At 43.7% G+C, this 19,245-nt stretch overlaps 2 protein-coding genes across 2 annotated transcripts; one reads left to right on the top strand and one right to left on the bottom strand.

Annotated features, from left to right (window-relative positions):
• The first annotated feature begins 1,536 nt into the window (after positions 1 to 1,536).
• LOC133891423 (uncharacterized) lies at positions 1,537 to 7,118 on the top strand. Its single transcript, XM_062332138.1, has 8 exons — positions 1,537 to 2,020; positions 2,142 to 2,243; positions 2,350 to 2,431; positions 2,567 to 2,586; positions 3,182 to 3,242; positions 5,279 to 5,373; positions 6,104 to 6,196; positions 6,315 to 7,118. The coding sequence occupies exons 1-8, from the start codon at positions 1,580 to 1,582 to the stop codon at positions 6,378 to 6,380; spliced, it is 960 nt and encodes a 319-aa protein (XP_062188122.1). The 5' UTR covers positions 1,537 to 1,579; the 3' UTR covers positions 6,381 to 7,118.
• A 3,104-nt stretch (positions 7,119 to 10,222) lies between these two features.
• Positions 10,223 to 10,995, bottom strand: LOC133891424 (dirigent protein 1-like). The gene has a single exon (XM_062332139.1). It carries the CDS (start codon positions 10,965 to 10,967, stop codon positions 10,362 to 10,364), a length of 606 nt encoding a protein of 201 aa, XP_062188123.1. The 5' UTR covers positions 10,968 to 10,995; the 3' UTR covers positions 10,223 to 10,361.
• Between the last annotated feature and the right edge of the window lie 8,250 nt (positions 10,996 to 19,245).

The following is a 19,245-nucleotide window of genomic DNA, read 5'->3' as shown; positions in this document are numbered from 1 at the left end:
TCCCCTGCCGCCACCCTCTCCTCCTCCCCCTCCCCTCTGCTGCTGGGCTTCCTCCTCTCTTCTCATGTGCTAGGCTGGGTTGGGCTGGACTGGGCCTCTCATCCATGTAGGATTCACTTCTAGAGCTTTTTTATTTTTATATTTTTTATTAAAAATTTAAATAAATAGATTTTTTTAGGACAAATTGTAAAACTAGACGCCTACAGTCCTCTGAGAGGGTGATTAGGCCACCTAACCGCCCTCCGAGAGGGCGGGAGGCCTAACAGACCCCTCAGAGGGCGGGTAGGGGTCCTTACCGCCCTCTCAGAGGGCGTTAAAGGGCCTCCCACCCGCGCCGCTCGGCTCCCCCCATCCCGGCCTCTTCTATAAAAGGGACTAAAATTAGCTCAAAATCTCATTTTATTCAGAAAAAAAAAGTTGAGAAGAGGGAGGAGAAGAGAGGAGAGGAGAGGGGAGGAAGAGAGTCCGGCGAAGCCCTGCTGCATTTGAGCCGCGGATTTGAATATTATTTTTGGGTAAATCTTTTTTTTTCTTTTATTGTTGTTAATTAGTGCAGTAGTAGTATATGACATAGGTTTTAGACATATATGACCTAGGGTTTAGAAAATTGTTAAATTTACTTAGAAAATTGTACGATAGCAGTGAAATATAGAATATTATTTTTACTATATTATTTTTACTATATTAGGGTTGTAATGTGCGACACAGGAGGTAGCAGTATATGATAATTTGTGAATCTAGGATGTAGCATTTAGAAAATGGTAACGTCTAATTTGCACACGGTACAATAGGTAGTAAATATAGATTGTATAGAGTGATATTTATAGGTTAGTTTGGTTAGGACTAGTATTAAAAACCTATTGTTATGTATGAATCGGTGTCGGTAAATTATTGTATCCGATAATTAGAAATATAGTTTATTGGTCTTAACATTGATTATGTTTGCGGGTGTTTTCAGAGATGACAAATAAATTAATTTTTCAGAGATATTATGGTGAGAGTGAAATTAGGTACGGTCCTAACGGTGTAGATCTGTTTGGATTTCGTCATATCACGAAGGGTCTTAGTACTAATGAGAGGACCATTGTAGGTGTGTGCAAATGGCTCATGCGGTTTTTTCAACTGGATCCGCAGCAACATGAGCTGAAGTTGAAAGCTGTCCTCAGCTGTGCTAGTCATGGATACTTTGGTGAGCTTGTTCTCATCAAAGCCACATCAACTTGGAGGCAGTATATAGATATATGTTGTGAACGTGGCGTGCCGCTGGTTTTGTTAGCTGAGGCGTACCTAAAAGATCAAATTGAGGTGAACTTTGCGGAAGCAGTAGCAGGACCAAGTGAGGCAGTGGAAGATGAATCAGAGGCGGCTAATGTCGGGTCCAGGGAGGATGTTGATGATATTCCAGAGCTGCAACCGATGGGTGTAGCTGGGCCTCTCATCCACGTAGGATTCACTTCTAAACTAAACCAGCCCATTCAGGCCCATCAGGGCCCATCCAGGCCCACCACGACGGCGATGCTAAAATCCCCACGAGGAGAGAAGAGGACAACACGACGAAGCCCTAAACCTTATACTCTACATGGCCGCCGCCGCCGCCGCCGCCGCCCCTCAGGCTCCGGCGTCCGCCGCCGCCCCGAACCCCTACAAGCGCAAGAAGCCACCTAAGGGCAAGGGCAACAAGAACAAGAAGAAGAAGCTCGCGCGCTCCGATGAGCCCGTCCGCCGCCGCAGCAACAAGCCCAGCGCCAAGTTCCTCAAGCTCCTCCGGAAGCGTGCCCGCGACTACAACTCTGACGACGACGACGACGAACGACGGCAACAGAAGGAGCACCCACCAATTCCCTGCCGCCGACATGACGACCACGACAAAGAGGCCCTCTCAGAGGACGAGGAGGAGGAGGGGGATGCCTCGAGCTCCGGAGACGAATCCGGCGGCGTGACAAGGTTCGAGCAAGGCTGCAGAGCTTTCGGGGTCGCCTTCCTCAAGATCATGGCCAAGAAGCTCCCCGACGACCCGCTGGTTGGTTGCCTCCCTACATTCTTTCAACATTTTTTTGCATTTCTTTCTTGATGCACACCAAGAAACGGAAGAAGAAGAATGCAGAGAGGCTAACACGTTTCCCTCTCTGCCTTCTTATTAGGGTCCAATTCTGTCAGCGCACAAGAATTTGGTTGCCGCCAAGTTGGCCGAAGAGGTGGAGGAGCACAAGCCCAAGGGGGAGGCTCGGAAGGAGAAGCGTGCGGTACGGTTCTCACCTCACTTGCTCATTAGGCGCTCCCTCCTTAAAATGTTTTTTTTTTACTTTTAAGCCATTAGCTATTTAGCTCTGTGTGTGGAAAAAACTGTAGGCAGCGGAGAAGGGCCATGTCATACCCAAAGACCACTTGGACAGCAAAGACAAGGAGCTCATCAAGGTTGCAACCCAAGGGGGTAATGTTCTGTTTCTAATACCATGCCATTTTGCATATATCTGACCATCAAGTTCACCAAAATCAATGCTTTCACTAATTGGATGCTTTCCCTCCGATATCTTTTTCATGAATTATCCGGCTGCTGGCTATTTAGTTGTCAGGCTGTTCAATGCGGTAAGCACACTACTCTTATCTCAATCCCAAAATGCATGTTCCTTCCTTAACTGTTTTAGGGGTTCATCGATTATTTGATAATCGTATTAGGTTATTTTCTAGGTCTTAGGACACAGAAGAAAGCTTTTGGTGATAACTCTTTTTTCTTTCTGAAGCACAACATCTTGCACGTGTACTTAATTCGGTTGTCCATGTTTATTCAACACATAGACTTTCTTGGTCCAATGTGCAAAAACGCCTTCACTTACCTACTAAATGATAGTGAAAAAATATTTCGTATGCTTTTGAATATTTTTGCATTGTTGAATTGAATGTTACTACCTCCGATTGCAAATATAGGTCGTTTTAGACTTGTGCACAGAGATTAAGAAAGTAGATCAAATGATCTTGTTGCCTTTTATTTATTCTGCATTGGAAAAGATAATGTATTAATTTGTGAGAGTGGTAGCATTTATTAAACAAGGGTAAGAAGGGAACAAAAGAGAAAAAAGTGCATAGAAGTTCGAGAATGACTTATATTTAGAGAATAGTTGATGAGGCTAAAACGACTTACATTTGCAATCAGAGGGAGTATTGAAATTGTTTTTCTTTCCAGGTGAGCAAGGCACAGAAAACTCGGAAAGATTTGAACCCATCAAGGAGTAAAGATGCCAAAGGTATTTTGTTTTTCACATTCTCACGCTAGTATGTTGTAACCGCTCTTCCTCTTACTATTTTTAAATTCTGCTTTGAATTATTTTGTTCATTGTTGTATTCTACATCTGCTAAAACTCAAATTTGGCTAGGCCATTTAGAAAATTATTGTGATATATCTTTATTTAGAAGTAGTGGATGACTAACTGTACTTGTTAGAAGCTTTGTGGACAGATTATGGTATAGTTCTAAATGGCACCAGAGCCTCTTTCCAGCATGTTTGTAGCTCGTTGATATAAGAAAGCTTCTAAAGACATACTACCTCTGTTTCGCAATGTTTGTCCACGCCCACCATTGCGTACAAACCAAGAAATACTGAAATCGAGTGAAAAAATGCAATGAGATGACCATGCTACCCCTAATCAATGCAACGATGAGAGCAAGTAACTCACCAGCGTTAGAGTAAATGCATGCATGCATGCATTCAAGGGTATAGCAGTAAAATGGAACATAAAACATCCTTGGTTACCGTAATGGACAAACAATTTAAGACAAATACTCCTGGGGCCATGGACAAATATTGTGAAACGGAGGGAGTAGTAGTAAGCCCGTACACACTTTTTACTGTAAGAAATGTCCTGTAGTTAATGTTATGGATATCTTAATTAATATTTTTGTGTTTTTTTAATCAAAGCAGCTTAATGTCCGATATGCGAAGTGCTTGTCAAGCACTTGCTAAGAGGGTGAATTTAGTTACTAGTAAATTCTGTAGAACTAGTAAAATCATGGGGCCTGGATTGCTTCTGCAATTTTGTTCTCTAGTTTCTGGTTAGATATCGTACCAAACAGATGAGCATCAGCATGTCAAGTCATAGTGATGCGATCACTAGATTAGTCACACGTGAAAACTATTGATGAAAAAATTGTCCGATCAGCCGATTAACCGGCCGAGTAATCGGTGATTGGCAGGGCAACAAGTAGATTACTCTGTAATCGGCTATATAATCGACCGGAGGGGGTAGAGGAGGAGGCGACGACCGCTGCCCGGGGGGGGGGGAGGGGGAGGAGGCGGCAGGTGGGATGGGGTGAGGGGAAGGCGGGGGTGAGGGGGAGGAGGCGGCGGGGATGGGGTGGGGGTGGCGGTTGGGGTGAAGGGGAGGAGAGGGCGGCGGCTGGACTCGGGCCTCAGGGGGAAGGGGGTTAGGTATAGGGCAATAGAATGGGCTGGATGGGCTATGGCATCCTAATACATCTAATTATTTTTTCTTTTTAATCATATGATGCATTTGCTTGTGGATTTATGTGTATCAATCATGAATGTGAAAAAAAAAGTAGATGCAGTGCAATATTTTTGTATGTAAGCCCCTCAAGTACTTTAAACCAACCGATTAATGGTCGATCAATTAATTCAGTTAATCCCCGATTAACCGATTAATGGTCGACCGATTAATTCAGTTAATCCCTAATTAACCGATTAATCTCTACTCCCCGGCCGGCCGAGCAGCTACCGATCGCCAATTCTTTGAACAATGTTGAAAACAATTAACTGATACTTTGATGTTTGATCTGTGTACTTGACTCACGGGCATATCTTTCAAGATTTTGAGTTATTAAAGTGAGGCTAAAATTGGCTGAGATGGCCCACATTTTGAGTAAACCCTTGTCTAATTAGGTCTTATCTGGAACTTCAAATCTCATATTGGGTTGGTTCATGCTCGTGTTGTACTTGAGCAGTGCAGGACTCTGTTAGCTAGACTTATAAAAACAACATTTGATGGACCACTAAATAGAAAGTGGGAGAGGCAGCTCTGAATTTGACCTCTGTATATTCTATGAATATAAGCATATGCAGGCTTGTTTGACATTTTGCCTGAGAACATACAACTTAAGAGGTGCAAACAACAGCAGCATCTGCTGCCTTTCATTGCAGTGCAGTACCACATTATAATAAACTTTCTTGTACTCGTTATGTTTATTTTTTGCATTCCATTTTCACATACACCAACCTTTCTACAATGACATCGAAATATTCTGAACGGTTTCCTGATAATCCTGACAGTTTTAGCAAAAGAAAGGAAAAACACCTTCCTCGCAGAACTGGCGATCACATCTCATCAAGATAAAAAGAGCCAGGCATCTTCCAGTTTCTCCAAGGTAGTTACTACTAATTATTTCCTGAGCAATTCCTTATGTGTTCACTATATGCCACTGATGTCTCACTGCCAAGTGGGCCTAGGACCCACATGCCAGCCTCACAGTGAGTGGCATATTGTAGAACATTCACTTATTCAGTGGAAGTGACATATTGTGATACTCTCTTCTTTACTTCAAATCACTTTCTTTAGTTTAAAACTTTAAATGCTTCTGATGCTAGTATAAATTCTTGTACCTTCAAAATCAAGTTAGTGGACCTCGGGAACTGCTGCATTTTTTACTTGGCAACCAGTGTTTCAGGCTGAATTTGACACAGGTTATGTTCTGAAGCTAATCAACAGAATAACTGCAGAAGTAAAAAATCACATGGCATTTGGCGAACTGGATTTGACACTAGGTTGATATCCGGGAAAAAAATTCCATATCGTAACTTGACATCTAACTTGAAGCAATGTCCATAGCACACTACCATCATGATATACGTGAGTCTGAGCCTTTAGTATTGTGGAGCTCAACATAGTATACACTCCCTTCTTTGATGAAGTTTGGGATTGTTGCAGTGAGGCCATGTGGCATTAAGAGACGCAGGAGGTGTTGAATAGCAGGATTTGTACCAATCACAACCTCGTTAGGGTGTATCAGCTATGTAACCCGTAGTTATTGAAGCTGGATTGTTGATCGCTAGTCCATTGTTTGGACAACTTCATAACTGATCTTTTTTTTTTTTTAGCGTACTGGCAAGGATGAAGATGAACCAGGGTGGGCACCTCTACGTGACACATACATGCTTGGTTCTAAATTGAAGGACTGGGATAAAATTCAGGTAATGCCTCCTGATCTATTAGGTGTTTTTTTTTTTGCACCAGTGCAACACACTGATAATTTGTGCATTTACTTAGCCTCTAGTTGCATCTAACTACTTCTCTATGTTTTATGAGTAGGATTCTGCTGTAGCGAGTGAGCAAACTAAGGCCGCTTTGGGTGCCTCTTCTGACGACGACGAATAGACAAAAAATCTGTTTAGTCGAAGGAGCATTAGAGATTGATTCTGTTCCTGTATTCTGTGCTACGCAATTTTGTCTTCTCGACTTCTAAAGTGAAATCAGTTCTGGATATGCAAAAACACCATCTCTCCTTGTGTGTGTGTGTGTGTGTGTGTTTCTTTTTTTTTTGCATTGTATTTGGGCTAAATATTTTTTGTTTTGTTTTGTTTTGTTTTGGGAGAAGCATGTGGTCTAAATGTAGGTAGGTAAACAAAAGTAGTCCCGCCCTTACATGTTGCATTGCATCCCATCCCATGCACGAAGCTTTGGTAGAGATCACCGGAACTACTGCACTTGAGTATCTCTGTCCAAGTCTGTGAATCCTTCACAGAAAAGCCAAAGCTATCAAATTCGACAGTGCAAATTATTATCAGTGGCGAATTGACAAAGACAAGATTTTTAGCAACTAGAACATTGCGAAGATAAACAGGGCAATTGGAAAAAGGAGAGATAAAGATGTGTGGCCAGTGACGGGTAAAGAAAGCCAATCACCAACAGTAATGACGCGACGAGAGGAGGGAGAGAGGGAATGCAAGGCAGCAGTAATGATTAGAGTGTTGAAAAGGAGAGTGTTTAATTGGTTGTATCTGTTTAGAAAGATTGGGTTAAGTTTCTATTTGGTTGATTAAATCTGAGGTTGTATGTGCAAATATAAGAGCTGAGATTCTGATTGGTTGCTCGTATGAAGGTGAGTTTGTGACACTGACAAGTGAGTCCGTTTGCATAAGCGGATGTAGGAGTTTGCATCCGCTAGACCAGACTGCGAGTGTACATTTACATACATCGAGCTAGGATATAATAGTGTATGTAGACAACAAAATACATTTTTCTATGAAATTATACGTATCCGTCGAGGCAGGATCTCTAGATGCGGGTAACCAATCACCTCCATAATTTCAGGGAGATACATATTTTGTTGCATACATGCATTGTTTCAATCTAGTTCGACAGATGTAAATGTACACCCGCAACCTAACACAACGGATACAGATTTTTGCATCCGCTTATGTAGATGGGCTCACTTGTTAGTATCACAAAATCATTTTCATGTGATTAACCAATCATATTCTCAATTCTTGCATTCACTCACACGACCTCATATTTGGTTAACCAAATAAAAAATCAGATCAGCCTATCTAGACATATATAATCAACCAAACACTCTTCTTTTCAAAAAATATGACTTTACTCAGCCTGCATATATAGTCTATACGGGCAAAACCTATGTAGGTAATCAATCATACTCTACGTACCAATCGTTGTTAGGTGGCTGCTGCAAAGAAGGGAAATTTTCAGAATGTGGTATGCACACATAGGTTATCTGAACCATCAGTACATTTCATACACCAATCTTGAAGCAAATTAAAGAAAAATGCTGAAAATGATATATTTGTAAATGTACTTATTAGTACAGTCATATTCCGGTAGAATATGGCAGTATTATGGTTTTATCAGTTATACTTTTTCGGTTTTTTTATGATATGTAAATGTTTTATTTTTTTTTATGTGTTTGTTTAGGTGGGATCACCACATTTTTCAGTATTTTTTGTATGATGTGTAAATATTTGATTTTTTATATGTTTATTCCGGTTGCAAGACTTTTTTTACGGTTTATTGAGGAGGGCGCTCACGAGGCCACCGACGCTGATCTCCAGTGACCACTGGTCCTCGCCGGGTTCCAGGAGCACAACCATCCTCACTGGAGCTCAATGCATCGCACCACCACGCCGCCACCCTCATCGCCTTTGCTGAGGTCTGCACGCAGCTCGCCGCCTCCGTGCCGGCCGCTCCCCAGCCATCATCACCTGCGGCGTACCAGTTTCGGCGCTGATAGCATCGACCCTGCTCCGACCATGCGTGCGTGGCGGCCGGAGTCCCGAGATCCTAGCACATACAGGTGGGGAGATGGGCACGGCTATCGTGCTCGCTGTCGATGAACGGCTGCGCGCTGGGAGCCGGCGACCGCGCGCGCGAGGCGAGGGCACTGCCGGCTGCGTCAGCGCCGCAGGACGCCGCGGGCCAGCTCAGGGCTGCCGTGGAAGCGCTCGGGGTCGGCGCGCCGCCGGACTCACCCTCCGGCATCATCCGCACCGAGAAGGTACAGTAGATCGGTGAAGGAGAGCTTTTGCTGCGAGGGCATCGCCGATGTGTGCGCGTCGGAGCCGAAGGACGAGGCCCGAGACCGGCCGGCGTGTTGGTGGCATCTGGATGGAGCCTGTCCAAGGATTTTAGATGGATAGGGCTCCACTGAGGCGATGCAGCGGTCCGGTTGCCACGAGCTAGCGCCGCAACAGTTGCCACCGCTGTTGCCCTTGGAGGAGATGCCCATGGTGCCACCCTTGCAGCACCCGTCAGTCACATTACCCTTGTTGGTGCAGTTGGTTGATGTCTGGATTTGATAACTAAATAATTAAAGATGTGCTAAAAACACGGTATATCTAAAGATGGATATCTGCCATAACATGTATTTAAACCTATATGGTAGGTTTTATAATCTTTGTCGAAATTTCAAACAGTTTATCATGTTTCTATAAAAATCATCCTCAGATTAAGAATAAATCCTCCATATATTCGGTAGAAATACAATCTAAAAATGTTATCCTCAGAGACTCTAAATATGGTACTTGTCTTGACACGAAAGCTGGAAGTCCAACAAGCAATAGAAACAGATTTGTCAGGTTGCATTGCATCCCATGAACGAAGCTTTGGAATTAATGGGTGATCACATTCAGCACTTGCGTATAACCTTGTATTTGAGTCAACTTGTCATGAATGATTTACCATAAGACGAACAGATCTCCAGCGTTGCAGTGCCGGTCTCTGTCGACGAATGCACCCTAAAATAATATATAGAGATCTTTGGCTCTTCTCTTTCTGTGCCAGGACCGTTTTCCAGCTAGCTACGAAATAGAGTATCTTCACAGCTTTAGTGATGGAGCTGAATGCATTATTGCATGTTATCTGCGCTGCTAGCTGATTGCTGACTCCGATCGATATAGTTGATTAGGAAAAAGGCAGTGAGGGTATGATGATATTGATATAGCTCGCTCATCTATCCACCGGCGATCACTTTATCATCATGCTTGTCAGTTGTGTTGTGCAGCCAAAAAGGAATTGAAGCACTCTTTCTCAAAAGGAAGAAAGCATCTGATATGATACGACACTACTAGATTAACAATTGGCTGCAGGCAGGACGTTCATGATACCATCCATATATGGACAAGCATGCAGGACGTTCATGATACCATCCATATATGGACAAGCATGCACGCGTCAGATCATTACTTACCATGCATGCACAGTTCAGTGTTGTCACGACGTTACATATGAAGCTCTCGCTACTTGTCGATCGTCACGGCATGCATATGCATCTCTGCTTGTGTTCAACAGCAATGGCTTTGGACGTCGCTCACCTGCATCTGCGTGCACCTCTTCTGCGGTCGTTACCGGGACGAAGGGCGATGGACGTACGTACGTGCGTGGTCAGCGGCAGGAGGCCGGTGTGTACGGTACGGTGCTGATGGACGACGTACGTACGTAGCATGCATGCTGTTCAAGCCAGGACGCCGTCGATCGTCCACTCCTCCAATCCGGCCATATATGCGTGAACGCATTAATTCTTTGGTTGTTCCGATGATCCGATCCCTAGCTAGCTAGCTAGTGCACAACATATATAGGAGTATATTCATGCTTATATAGTAATTTGTCTTCAATTAGGAGTATGAAGAAAACACATCACACATACACATATAATTCTCAACAGAAAAGGCGTACGTATTACAAGTGTTTGATTTCAATCATGGCATGCATGACATCCATCATATCCATGCTTCAGTTAACAAATAACGAGCTGAAAACGAAAACTAACGGAGCTTTTATTTATTCGGGCGCGCATGATGTCATGTCGATAGGATAGATCGATGCGGCCGGTGATCAGTCGATCGATCAGGCGCGCAGGAAGACGTCGAGCTCGAGGACAGCGTTCTTGCCGCGCCAGGTGGCCGTCTTCCAGAGCACGTAGCCGGTGGCCATGCGGAACCGCCCCGTGCCGCCGACCACCGCCAGCTCGCGCACGGGCTGCATGATGTCGTTCCGGCCCATCACGGCCACCGTGCTGCCGCTGTAGGCCCCGTAGTCGGTGAGCACCAGGTTCGCCGACAGCAGCATCGCCGGGGCGCCCCGCAGCAGGGACGCCGTCACGTACATCCCCTGCGCGCGCCCCACCACCCTCGACGCGCGGCTCGGGCCCTCCGTCAGCACGTCGTCCATCACCACCGTGTCGCCGAACCGCACGCCCGTCATCACCGGGACGGTGCCGTTCACGATCAGCACGGCGGTGGGGCTGGGGCCCGTGTAGCCGTCGTGCATGTACAAGTGCAGGTGGTGCGTGTCGCCGGCGGCGGCGGGACAGACCACGGCCAGCTGCAGCTGTAGCACAATGGCCACGAGAGCTGCTGCGCAGGCAGTAGTAGTAGCACTAGCACTATTTGTCTTTGGAAGTAGCTGCATTATTAAGCTGCTGCTTCTTCTTCTTAATGCGCTGCAAGCCATATATGCGTGTCTATGCTATATAATGCGATCGAGATGAAGCAGCGTAGAGAATGCGTGGACGATGCCTGTGCTTATATAGATAGATAGATAGATAGCAGCGATCGTGGCAAAAGCCAAAAGGAATGAACTAGCTAGGGATGCATGCATGCATGCGTATGCGTAGATCCATGTGGGCTCACTTGAGTGGCGGGGCCAGCTGAGCTCCCCGCTGCCTCCGCACTCACTGTCACTGCCACCGCCACCTACTACTAGTCTACTTTACGACAAGCAACGCGCCGACTGCCCATCCTCTCGACTATAAATATTTATTGTTTTGATGAAAATCTAATAAAACTTTTAAATCTTTGATCGTTAATAGTTTTTAAAACATTTTATTTGTAAATATAAAAATCACACGTGTAGGTTTATAAAAAAATAATTTCATAATATTAATTTTTATTAACTATTATAATTATATTTTAATAAAAAATAATAGTTAAAGTTGCACATCAAAGATCGTAAAAATTAAAATATTGTGTTCTTTTTTACCGAAGGGAGTAGTAGACTAAAACAACTGAATCTTAAATCTACAGTAAACATAAAGAGAAAGCAGGAAAGGGAAAAAGTATGAAACTAAAACACTAGAGGGTTGGAGATTGAAGTAGAGAGGCTCGGCTTGTATCAGCTAGGATTTAGGTTTTGTTTGTTTGGGTATAGGGTTTAGAATAGCGATTAGAGAAGGGTGAATAGACGTCTTATCAAATTCTTTCAAATCAGATGGTTTTCTCCTTTGTGTCACCTAACGCACATCAGAACTCAAGCGGAAGCAAAATCTGGAAAGAAACAAGTTGCAATCAAGAACACAAATAAAATCATGGCTCTCATAGTTGTATATAAACTCTAGGTTCTATTGAAACCAATTCCACAAGTTATAGCCACAAAAGATTGCAACTTGAGCGAAGAAACACTTTGATCCAACAAGATAGACACTGGAGGAAGAAACTCTCCAAGTTGATAGTTTAGAGGCAAGAGAATTCAATACATAATTGTGTATATTTATATGTGAATTTTATGTCTCTAGCAACGAGAAGAATGACTCTAACAAGATGAAAATTTTCAGTATAAATACAAAAATAAAAATCATAACCGAAAACCGAAAAACTTGCAAACTTGCAAGGAAACCAATAGAGAAAAACTAGAATGAGATAAATATAAGCATGAGAAGAAAAATAAACTTTATTACTTCTAAATGTCAGCCCTATTTTAAACAGATTAAAAAGATTTTTTCTCATAAAACTCACCTAATACATAGGCTAAGCATGTATCTTCCTCTCCTCTAAAACCTTAGCACAAGACTCTCATATGGATAGCTCAAGAGGCTCAAGTGGCTGGTTCAACCTTTCACATAGCCTTAAGCCTCTATTTACAACCCTAGGTTTTTTTATCCCTAAGTTTCCTAGCTTCTCTTTCAAAGTATCTTTATCTTGTAGTACACCCCTACCTACCATTAAGAGCATTTTGATCTATTTTCTTTTTCACGAAACTGTCTCGTACCCTTCTCAAATCGTGACTCACTGCTGCTTGGTTTGACCACAAACAAGCATCCTGATGTCAATACATATACTTCGTCTTACGATCTTGATCGCCGACAAGCCTCTCCTGCTCCCGATCCCTCGGACCGTCTTGTTACTTGCACTGGCATCCCTTTCACTTGGCTTTGTTAACACGTCATCTTCAGCATTCCTTCCAAGCTTTGCTTGACTTCTATGTACACAGCTTGGACCACCCTTGACTTCGTATGACCTCACCAAGCACCTCACTTGGTCTCGATGATCCCACCGTCAGACGCCAAGTTGCATCCATCATATGCACAACATTAGACAAGCAACTACATATCTTTAATTCTATTATAGATTAGTCTATAATAAAAATCCTCAGTTAAATCACATATCAGAGAAATCGTGAACACCGGATAGTCTGGCGTGCACACCTTCTGAGCACCGGACCATCCAGTGTGTACAAACCATCAAACCAGCAACATCGGCAACCTCTCTATACTAAATGCTCTGTCATATTCTCTAACGTGCACAATCCCAATCATCGTATCATCCGGCATATGCAACTCATCCAGATTAGTAATCTTGTAACCTCTCTGCAATAATTACTCCGATGAAGCATCCGACGTTCAATACTTCCATCGTCAGATCATCCGATATTTAAAGCTTGATTTCCTTTGAAAGCTTCCTCTCTACAAGAATTAGTGTAACATTCACAATGGTACATCTTTGAACCATCCGGTGCACTGATCTTCTGAGCTCCACCTCCTGAAACAATTTGGTGTGCTTAATGTATCATCGCCAGACCATCTGGCGTACATACTCCTTTTTTGCATCGAACCTTTTGGCATGTGTAAATTTTACGGGACAGAGACAAAACTTCCAACTCTATTTTTTTTTTAATTTTGGTTAGTCATGATTATCATTACAATATATATATATATATATATATATATATATATATATATATATATATATATATATATATATATATATATAGGACACCTATTCTATACTCCTAGGAGTATGTACTCCTATATGCAATATACCACCTAAACAAACACTTTATACTCTTTTATCATTTTTAGTATACTCTAATACTAATTCTAAGATACTCCAATATGAGTTGTATGAAATAAAATTCAATGTTAGCCTTTTATTTTTACTATATACTCTTTTTTATACATAAAAGAAGTATATACGCAAATTAAGATAAAAATCATGGAATTTCATAAAAAAATTCGTGGGATTTGTATTGTAGTATCTTATAATTACTAATGAAGTATATTTAAAGTGATAAAGAAGTATAACACACGTGTAAAAGTGGTATATGAGAGGTGAGAGTATATACACCCAGGAGTACATACTAGTTTTCCTATATATATATATATATATATGATCAAGCAATCAAAAAATCATCAAACCAAATTCACACAAATTTATCAATCACTCATCTCACTTTTACTATTGTCCAGCCATCCTCTTTTATCCTGCTACGCACTAGGCGTGCCTGCCACAAGTTCGGTTCAGGAACGAAAATCCTCCTATACCATGAAAAATTATCGGAGAATAAGCCAGATGTGATGGCGTTGCATTGCTCTCTCTATATAAAGTACACAAGAATTGGTTGGGTACAAGATAAGGATTACATGATCTAAGATTGTTAGGATTAGCTAGAGATAACGTTGCATCATGGGACATGAAGGCGTACGGTGCATGGGACACATGCGGCCGTTACCCTAGGCAAGATATATACATGCAAATGAGCTTTGGAATCTCCAGAGCCAAACTATACTGTTTCCTCTCTCTTTTTTGGCGGTCAGATTGTTCCTTTTTCACGCACCAATTCTCACATTTCTGTTTGCTAGATCTCTAATTAGTTTGTCTATCAATGGCATAGATAGATGGAGGCAAGAAATACGAATCAGACTTTCAAACCTCGGCCCAAATCATGGCTGCCTTCATTACCTAGGCCATTCAGCCCACTACAAAAGGAAGAAAGAAAGGCACACTAAAATTGAAATTCTCCAATCCCAGGCCAGGCGGAAGCCGATGATAGTCAACACGTTCTCTTTTTCCCGGATCGTTGGCAAGAGCAAAGAGGATGCTAAAGCTACTACTGAAAAGGAAAAGGTGAGGTCCCAATTCCATTTGTATACTACCCACACAATGATATATGCTCTTGAAGTCAGAAGAAGAAGAGAGATGAAAGGTTAAGGTGTGAAATGTATAGAGGCAAGAGTTGAGCGCACAAAATTTAAATTTGAGTTATATTTGATAAATTATCCCATGCTTAATTATTACAAGTTGTAAATTCGGCCTAAATCTATAAAGAGTTTAAAATCCTTGTGATTTTCATGAACTTTTAAAGTGGTCCGAAACAAAAACATACGATGGAGTAGGTCGCTCATACATTACACCGGCGCTCACAATCACCGACTGCTTGGGCCTAAAGCCCAGCCCAGATCTCAAGGCCTATCTAAATTCTTTCTTTTGGAGAAGGCAAACACTATAATAATAATAATAATAATAATAATAATAATAATAATAATAATAATAATAATATAGTGTAACCGAGCGCTTGCTAATTGCTATATATCGGTCAACCGGCCCGAGTCTTCAGGTCCGTCATTGTTGGAGATTCGTGCTCGGCCACAATTGATGGCTGTAATGCAAGCGGCACAAGTGGCTGCACACGGTGGCGTGGGAAGGAATTTGTGTCTTTGAATTCCGATTTTTGAATGCATTTTTTTCCCAAACTGTGAATTTGTTTTGAAATCCACTTGAAGCTCGAGATTTTTTTTAATAAATACAACAAAAAAGATCCATATTGAACATATTTTTTATAATAAATTACAAAAATAATAGCCAAAAAAAACCAAAATAGTACCCTATACTGACAAGTCATGTCGGCCGAAGATTATTTTTTAAATAATATTATTTCAATAAAAATTTGCAAAAATAATAGCCAAAATAGTACCTACCCCGACAAGTCCTATTTGTAGGTCCTTTGCTGACAAGATTATCTGTCAGCTGGCGAAATACCGATAATAGGCTTATTGACAACCCATAGGCCGACATTGACCTTTTAATTTTTAATAGTTTTAAAAAATATTTTTATTTTTTGAGGAGAAAATAATTTTCAAACAACATTCAGTCCAGACATAGAGTATTTAAACATACACAGGACAGCTTGACGTGCAATCATCAAACAAGCAGAGCTGAAGATCATAATTTTATTCATGCAACCAATAGACACGATGACATATACGGTATATTTTCATACTAACCTAGTAATATACCATCTCTAAACCTAACATGCCTTATGAAATGTAAACAAACCGATTACAACAACCACTCTACTGAGTGCACTGGGATACTTTCCTTTCCTCACAGCATCTGGTCCTTCATGTGCCCGATGTGCACTCTCATGTTTCCTCTCTCTCCACCCCACGTGCATCCTTGTTCTAGCAGATCTCCTCCTATCTTAGCCTGCGCTGCTCTTCTTGCATGCATTTGCGCTCAGCCTCCCTACTCTCATCACTTCCATTTGTTTGAATCGTCTATATGCCGCCCGATGCTCGTTGTGTAGGAGGAACATATTTGCCGGCGACTGCTCAGTATCCATTAGGAAAGACAATCTTACCCACGAGTGTGGGTACCCACGGGTATTGTGCCCGAAGGGCATGAGCATAGGTCTATGATTTCGCCTATAGGCACGACGGGTTAGGTACCCGTGAAGTTGCGAGTCGAGTACGGGTATGACAGCCGCCCACGGGTGCCCGCAGTATACCCATGACACTGTGCACCAAACTCTAGCCCCATCCCAAAATATTTTGGTCCAGCACAATTAAGTGTAACCCTAGGTTATCTATCCTGCTCCCTAACCGGCCAACCCCACTGCGCACTCACACGGTTACATCGCCCGTCGCACTCCAACGCTCCAGCTCCAGCAGCCACCCACCACACTCTAGCCTCCAGGACTCCAGCGCCCAGCTGGTGCACTCTAGACCTCTAGCGCTCCTCACTCCGCTTGCTCAGCACCACTCAGCGCTTATGTTGTGGACAACACCTAAGTCCTTCACCCTGGTGCCCGGATCTGCCCACCCAAGACCGAAGGAGCAAGGAAGAAGGTCGAGCGACGTCTCCCCGAGCTTCCCCGGTCGGATCCTGTAAGTTTCATCGCGGATTTTGCACGCTACCTGACCATATTTCGCCCCTCACCGTTGACACGCTGTTGTTGCACGTCTTCTAACCATTTTAGCACACGGTGAGCTCTAGCTAACCTCGTGCATGCTTGTAGACACGTTGGTCTAGCCTCAGCCTACCACCACCGCTAACCCTCAGTCGATGCTGGCCATCTTTCGGTCAGGATCAACGCTCAACGTCCTCTCTAATGTGTTAACCATCGTTCACTGGTGCTTGTGCTGCCTTAATCTGATCGAACTTGTCGCCGGAGCCGCCGCCAGGGCCGCTTGAGCACCGACGAAGTTGGCCTGGCCGAGCCGTTGCAGTCAAATACCCATAGGCAACCCACAGGTTTCAGGTACTGATAGGCACAGGCATGGGCACAATATTATGCCCACCACCCTTTGCAGGCATGGACCGGGTAGCCCAAATTGGGTTGTAGGTCAGACACGATTTTGCTTCACCCGAACTCGATTCGACCTATTGTCATCCCTAATATCCATCCACTGTACAAACCCACAGAGTAGTGGTGGAGACTAGAAATGAAGAACCAAATGATCAGTGGTAAATGATAGTTTGGCCACATGTGTGTACCTAACGATAACAACCAAGTATGTTGCCCGCCAGTGGGTCGTACTTGTAGTTCAGACACACGAAGAACCTCCTTCCGTAAGTATCTGAGAAGTTGTTGGACTTTTTGTGGGGAAACTGTCCAAATAGTATTCTAGTTAATCACTGAATCGATCATTTACATAATCACAACTTCAATGATTAACTAGAATATCATTCCTATAGTCTCTATACGTGTTTTATGTCTAAGATCAGATTACATGCCTTTCCAACATAAGCAATCATAACCAAGCTTAATAAAGAGAGAGTAATTAAATAATATTACAAGTTCTTAAGCATTTGCAAATTTAACAATTTACAGCAAGGAGGATACTAAAACCGATCAACTCTGTAACATCCTGAGTTGAACATGTTTACTTAGTTGCAAATTTAGCTCCAAATTAAAACTTTTTAGGGTTAGTTAATCTAACTAAGTCTGTAGATGTATATATATATACCTTCATGTACATTAGATGTGCTAGGTTGAATAAGCGTTCCAAATAGCACAAGAGTCAACTCCAAAGTAATCTCAACATTAGAATGGTTCATATGCTTTGGTTGAGATTTTTGTGGTTCTTTGTGTGGTGGTTTTGAATTGGGATGCCTCTCAAATTCAAAACCTACTCTTAAATTCGGTTCAGGTCAAGTCCAATCCGAATTTAAATTCTTGGATTCAAATCATCTCCAAAAAGTCTCGAGATCCAAAGATCAGATATTCTAAATGAAGCTGATCTAAATTCAAAATCAAATCCAAATTCAAATACCTCAATTTGAATTTAAACCTTATTCTTATCCCAATTATTCTTTTTCCCTCTTCTCGTGTCGAATTCCATTTCTTCTCACTTTCCCGGCCCACCGAGCCGGCCCACTCCTTCTCCCCTTCCCCCCTCTTCTCCCGCGCTGCCGGCCCGTTTCACTCGCGTGCGCCAGCACTCAGCCCACGCCGCCGCGCTGCCGGCCCAGCCGCGCGCTCACGCGCGTGCCAGCGCTCACCCGTGCTCAGCCCTCGCTGCGCCGTCCATGTGTCACCCATCCACCGGCCCGTTCCTTCTCCCTCTCCTTCCTTCTCCCTTCCAGCGCAACAACGACTTCGCCGGCCATCGTTCCTCTGGGAAATATCCTCCGTGCGTGCTGACCAGCCTCTACTTCCTCTCTCTATCTTACGCTCTCTCTCTCTCTCTCTCTCTCTCTCTCTCTCTCTCTCCTCCCATGCCCTGCACGCACGACTTCTGCAACCCGCCCGTTCTTGGCCGACGCAGTCGGCCCATGCCCCGGAGAAAAAGGTGGGTGCCAGCCGTCACCTCGCCGCCGACGTCCCCGTGACGCCATCTCGCGTGCACCGCCTCTGTGCTCCCTCTCGTCTTATAAGTAGCAGGCCCACGTCTCTCTCTCTCTCTCTCTCCCCCTCTTTCTCCATTTCGCCTCCCCACAGCGCTGCTGCTGTCGCCATTGTCGCCGTTGCGACCTCTTCGTCGACCATCTGCCATTGACGTGCTGCTAGGGAGCATCGGGGAGCCTTCACTCTCCTTGTGCCGCTGTCCAATCACCGGAAGCCCGACGGGAGCCCGTCCGCGCCAATAGCCAAGCAGTGCCGCTGCCACCTCTTCGACGAGTCATCGGCCGCCGTCCCGCTTCTCATCATTCTTCAGCACGGTGAGCACTCCAAGCCCCTAGCACCCCCTCCTAGATAGCATGTAAGTGTCCCCGTGCTCTCCCTTAGCATTTTGCTACGCGACACCGTGCATAGCTTCACCGCCGTGCTTGCGCTTGCCATCAGCGTGTTTCTACTTGGTATTGTGGTCCGGCCATCGTGCCGTGATGCTTAGAGGCGTCGCGGCCTCTTTTCTTTGTAGGATTGGTCCCTCCCCGTGCAAGGGAGGTGCTGTCCAATTGCGTCGCGCCGCTGTCTCTTCTCCGGCAGTGATCTGGTGTCGTTCTCGTCGCCG

This window comes from Phragmites australis, chromosome 14, assembly GCF_958298935.1.
Source record: "Phragmites australis chromosome 14, lpPhrAust1.1, whole genome shotgun sequence".
Classification (NCBI taxonomy): Eukaryota; Viridiplantae; Streptophyta; class Magnoliopsida; order Poales; family Poaceae; genus Phragmites; species Phragmites australis.
The sequence above is the reverse complement of the archived record's forward strand: the minus strand, read 5'-3'. Positions and strand labels throughout refer to the sequence as shown.

Coding starts and splice junctions, on each gene's coding strand:
- LOC133891423 (XM_062332138.1), top strand. CDS start 1,580: ATGGCCGCCGCCGCCGCCGCCGCCGCCCCTCAGGCTCCGGCGTCCGCC. Junction 5,374..6,103: donor CATCTTCCAGTTTCTCCAAG/GTAGTTACTACT, acceptor TTTTTTTTTTAG/CGTACTGGCAAGGATGAAGA. Junction 6,197..6,314: donor AGGACTGGGATAAAATTCAG/GTAATGCCTCCT, acceptor TTTTATGAGTAG/GATTCTGCTGTAGCGAGTGA.
- LOC133891424 (XM_062332139.1), bottom strand. CDS start 10,967: ATGGCTTGCAGCGCATTAAGAAGAAGAAGCAGCAGCTTAATAATGCAG.